Source organism: Colobus angolensis, unplaced genomic scaffold, assembly GCF_000951035.1.
Source record: "Colobus angolensis palliatus isolate OR3802 unplaced genomic scaffold, Cang.pa_1.0 Scaffold45, whole genome shotgun sequence".
Taxonomy (NCBI): domain Eukaryota; kingdom Metazoa; phylum Chordata; class Mammalia; order Primates; family Cercopithecidae; genus Colobus; species Colobus angolensis.
The window spans coordinates 140,682-145,514 of NW_012117932.1; the positions used below are offsets into that span (position 1 = coordinate 140,682).

At 41.4% G+C, this 4,833-nt stretch overlaps 1 protein-coding gene across 1 annotated transcript in view; it reads left to right on the forward strand.

Annotated features, from left to right (window-relative positions):
- Positions 1 to 3,755, forward strand: part of CTAGE1 (cutaneous T-cell lymphoma-associated antigen 1) — a 10,060-nt gene extending 6,305 nt beyond the window's left edge. The window contains 1 exon segment of the mRNA XM_011957813.1: positions 3,686 to 3,755. Coding sequence (XP_011813203.1) covers positions 3,686 to 3,755 — 70 coding nt within the window.
- Positions 3,756 to 4,833: the final 1,078 nt, after the last annotated feature.

The window sequence follows — 4,833 nt, forward strand, 5'->3', positions numbered from 1 at the left end:
CATTATAAAAATCCATGTTGAGTCAATCTTCCTTCAGAAATTTTTCCTCAAACTCTCTTACCAAATTTTATCTATGAATAAATGATCATATGCACATTATCTAAGAACGTTATCTATGAACCGGGTAACACATTATCTACAGTAGCACATTATCTATGAACCAGGTTGCCAATCCTCACCAATCCTTAATCTTCTTTTCCTTTCTTCCCTGCCTCCCTCCTTTCCTCTTTCTTTCTTTCCTTCTTTCCTTCTCTGTCTCTCTCTTTCTTCTTTCAAGGGAAGTATCTCTGTATGGAGATCTCACTTCTAAAGGTGTGGAGGGATAACTGGGTGGCTTTCACTAAGATACAGTTGACTTAAACCAACTGAGCTGCCTGGTCTTACTAACATTCTGCGTCCATTCTCTCCTCTGCAGTTTTAAAATAGCAGCCCGTGTCCACTGTATCCTTACCAAGTCCCATTCCTTCCCCCAGTTGACTTCTACTATTCCTTAAGCTACCAGTTTAAATATCATTTGATACGATTTCTCTGGGACTCCTGTCTTACTCTCCAAGACTGGCTGAGGTGCCCCCTGTGGGAATCCTCTCCCATAACATACAGTCTCTACCCTTGTCTGCAGTGATCAGCCTGTATGGTGATGAACTATGTATTTTTATTTCCTGTTGGATAGTAAGCCAGGAGGGCTAACTGACTAAGCACCCAGTTCAGTCCTTTACACATCATTGCCTTTCAATGAATATGTGTTTCAAAACTAAATTTTTTAAAACTTAATAATATTTCCAAAGTTTTTAAGGCATTTTGAAGTTCAAAATAGTCAAGTTGGTTCTCATCACCTCATCTTTTGTGGTTTATTGAAAGGAATGCATACATGCTCTCAATTCACAAACGTATGATTGTGTGGACCAAATTTTTAATGGAATTTGGCAAAACACCAGAGCTAGGTTACATTCTTAAGCAGCTGAGCAGCCACAGGTTTCATCACACTATTATTAATGGCTTTATTTTCCCATCACTGTTGCATCATTATGCCCTTTGCAGAATTCATCAAAGGCACAATCTCTGCCCTGAGGCTTTGGATTTTATCATTCCACTGCCTGAAGTCATCCATCTGAGAAGCCAGGTAATATACTCCTACCTCTGAAGGGTGTTGAACATCAATTAAGTAACGCTCAGCTGTCTTCAATATGAAGATGCATTCAAATGAACATGTCCCTCATCTGTTCTATTAATAATTATACCTGTGTTTGGGCAAGGTGGCTAAGACCACAGAGCATTCAGATTTGCAAGGATTTTGCATGCAGTGCAAAGCCTGTTGTCTCTAAATGTAAAGTGTCAATAGGAGGCATTAAAATGTCAGCACCTTTTCAGGAATTTCGCTCATTAAAATGACTGCAAAAGAGTCCTCTGAATACATCACCGTAGACCAAGTTATAGTCTAAGCATTAGATCAGCTAGGAGCCTCCAGAGACTTCCTGAAGTGTGAGGAACAAGTGTTTTAAATGGTGGGGTGACATGGTGGGAGGGGGTCCTGGGAGAATCTGAATTTGCCCGACACTCCCATCCCCCAACTTGGCAGTCGATCAACTTGACACTTCCCGGCTCTAATTTTCTTCCTCCTCGTTTTTATTTCACGGCATTCCCAATTATGCAGCTGCCAGGAAAGGAAGCAATGGAATTTCAATATAGGAAAGACCAGGCCACTTCTTTTCGGACTAGACACTTATGCACAAAGAGCCAGTAGGTCACATCTTCTGCCGGTTCGGAGATACTTCCAGGACAACAAGCAAGGTCGAGCGACAACATCAGCCTCTTTGGCTTCGCTCTTTCCTCAGCGGTCACACGATTTCTCAGCTGCCCAGGGGATCATCTATAATAGGCCATTTTATTTGGTAAATGTTTCCCTACTTACTGAAGAGTTCATTATTAATGACCAGAAAGGGAACTCCTGCCTCCCGTGGCAGAAGTTGATACATCTGCTCTGTATAATTGCTGTGTATAGTTAGCCATGTGGTTGTGCAGCTGAAATAAATTGCCTTCTTCCCATAAGAGCCTCCCTGAGTGTCACGGGAGAGCTAGAAGGAAGCTGGCCGCAGAGACTAATCTCTTTGCTAACGCTGTAGACGATTCCAGAAGCTGAAGACAGATGGCAAGTTTGAGATGAATAGCATTTTTTAATGGCTTCAAAATAGCTCTGTCTGTAAACAGCTTTTCTGAACGACAGTACATAGTACAATTTAATTTGTCTATTGCTGCTGTTGCTAGATCCTCTGAGAACTTTCCCCCAGTCCCTGTATTAGGACAAACTCTCACTTCAAAGGGGGAAAATCTAGAACGGGAGGAGGCAAGTGGAATGAAAAGGTAAGAAGAATTTCGACCTACAAATAAAGGACAGGTGTCCTCCAAACACAGCAGTCTCTTGTGGTCTGGAACTTGAAGAAAATAACTCCGTGTTAAGATTTAAGAGCAGAAATTGAACTCTGAACTCTGAAATGAAATAGACCCAAAGACTAGGAGAAAAGGTCATGATAAGACAGCACACCTTGGTCTGTTTCTGATTAATAAGAATTCACATTCCACCAATGAGATTAATCCTTCGTCATTCATGCACATGGTTTGGGAAATGCTACTATGGGTGAGAACACAGGTATTTTTCACAGGCTATCAAGGAAAAAAACGAGTATAAAAGGAAATTGGGAGCAGACGTGGTGGCTCACACCTGTAATCCCAGCACTTTGGGAGGCCAAGGCAGGCAGATGACTTGAGGTCAGGAGTTTGAGACTAGCTGGGACAACATGGTGAAACCCCTTCCCTACTAAAAAAAAATACAGGGTGGTGCGCCTGTAGTCTCAGCTACTCAGGAGGTTAAGGCACAAGAAACGCCTGAACCCAGGAGGTGGAGGTTGCAGTGAGCTGAGATCATGCCACTGCACTCCAGCCTGGGTGACAGACAGAGACTCTGTCTCAGAAAAAAAAAAAAAAAAAAAAGTAATCAGTGTTAATAATTAAGTGAAGAAATAGGTTCATACCTCTAATTTCCAATTTCCAGTTTCTACAAATGTCTATTAAAACGGCATGTTTCCCATAAGAAGCCACTTTAAAGGGGCACAGTAGAGTAGTTAATAGAAAATGCTAGCATTTCTTACAAAGTAGTAGATGTAATAAGCCTGAAATTAAAGAGTGAGAATTAAACAGAGGGGAAGTTCAATAGGAATAATGATATTATGTTAAGTAAAAATAGTCACAAACCAGTTACAGAAAAAGTTAGACCATGGTCAGACTTTTTCCTTCTGTTCTGATACTGGAGGTAAAATTATGTAAAAAGCTGCTCTTTCTTATTCTGTATTGCATCATTCTTTCAAAACACACACAAGTGCTAGCAATTGGTGACCACTTGAAATTTATGCTTCTTTTAGTAAAGCATTATAGTTGCATTGGAATGACTCTCTCGGTCTCTGAAATCTGAAATAAACCTGGCTTGTTTTCCCATATTGTTCATTCAGTTTTACAGATATTTATTAATTGCCTGCAATGTCCAAAGCATTTGTAACAATGACCACACTTTACAAGCCCCAAAGTGGGTCAATAGTACTTATTTGCATAGTAGGATGAAATATTTAAAATTGAGACTGTCTCCAAAATTCAAATTAAAAGCTTGGTGCCAAGAGCTGAAAGGAAAAATAAGAAGGTTACTCAAAAGTTTATGTGCAGAGGAATTAAATGCCCACACACACAATATTCAGTTGCTGCAAAAGTAACTGAGGTTTTTGCTATTAAAAATAGTGGATGGCAAAGTAAGGCAGGTGACTCAAGAAGGCACAACCAGCACTGTGTGGCCATCATGTATCCAGAGTCCCAGGTCCACCACTTGCTGCTCTTGTGACTCTGAGCAGGTCCTGGGACCTCTGTGAAGCCTGGTTTGGAGAGAACACTATCCAGTCAACAGATGTGTTGTAGGGAACCTGGAACTGTGTCTGTCACATAAGAGCTAGTCTAAAAAAATGTTTTAAGTACCTGTGGATTCAAAAGAGGAAGTCGCATTAGCCTAGGGAAAGCTAAACAGGAAAGGATCCATTCTTTTTAAAAGGTGGTATATAAGTTGACTGTAGCTTGAGGCTATGCTGGGGAGATAGGAACTTTGTCTGTCTGGAGAAGGGAAAGAATCAGTAAAGCTTCAAATGCTCCTACACCATTAGCAGCTCTGGGGACAAGCACCTGCACAGTGAAGGAAATTAGTTGGGAAGATAAAGAGAAGAGGGCCAAGAACAAAAGCATGGGCAATGCTGACATTTAAAGGAAGAAGTATTCAAAGATGGAGAGAAAGTGGTCTGAAAGTCTGGAGGAAAAGCAGAAGTGACAGTGTCATGGGAGCCAAGGGATAAATGAGTGCCAAAGGGGAGCAGTGATGTCCAAAGCTTCAGTGAGATGGACAGGAATGAAAACCAAGAGGAGGTCAATGAGTTCAGTGGTTATGGTGTCATTGGTGGCCTGTGACAGTAACTCTATAACAACGTTCACCATGATACTAGACATGTGTATCTTAAAGAGGTTGGGTTCATTATGTTGTATTCTGAAGGCCACGGCCAATTCAGGCCATGAATCAAGGCCTTACTCATGTCTATCAGGAACAGGGTGGGCATTAGGATGTTAGGAAAGCTGGATTTTCTGTGAAGACACTCCTACTCAAAAGGTAAGCAGGAGACAAATCTCTCTGGGTCTCACTTTCTTGAATCTGGACTTCCAGAGGAGTTTAAAAAGAACTTGAAGAAGCTCCAACATAAGAGGAAAGATGTTCTCTGCCACAGGGAACTGGGCAGGGAAGCGTTCTCACACTGA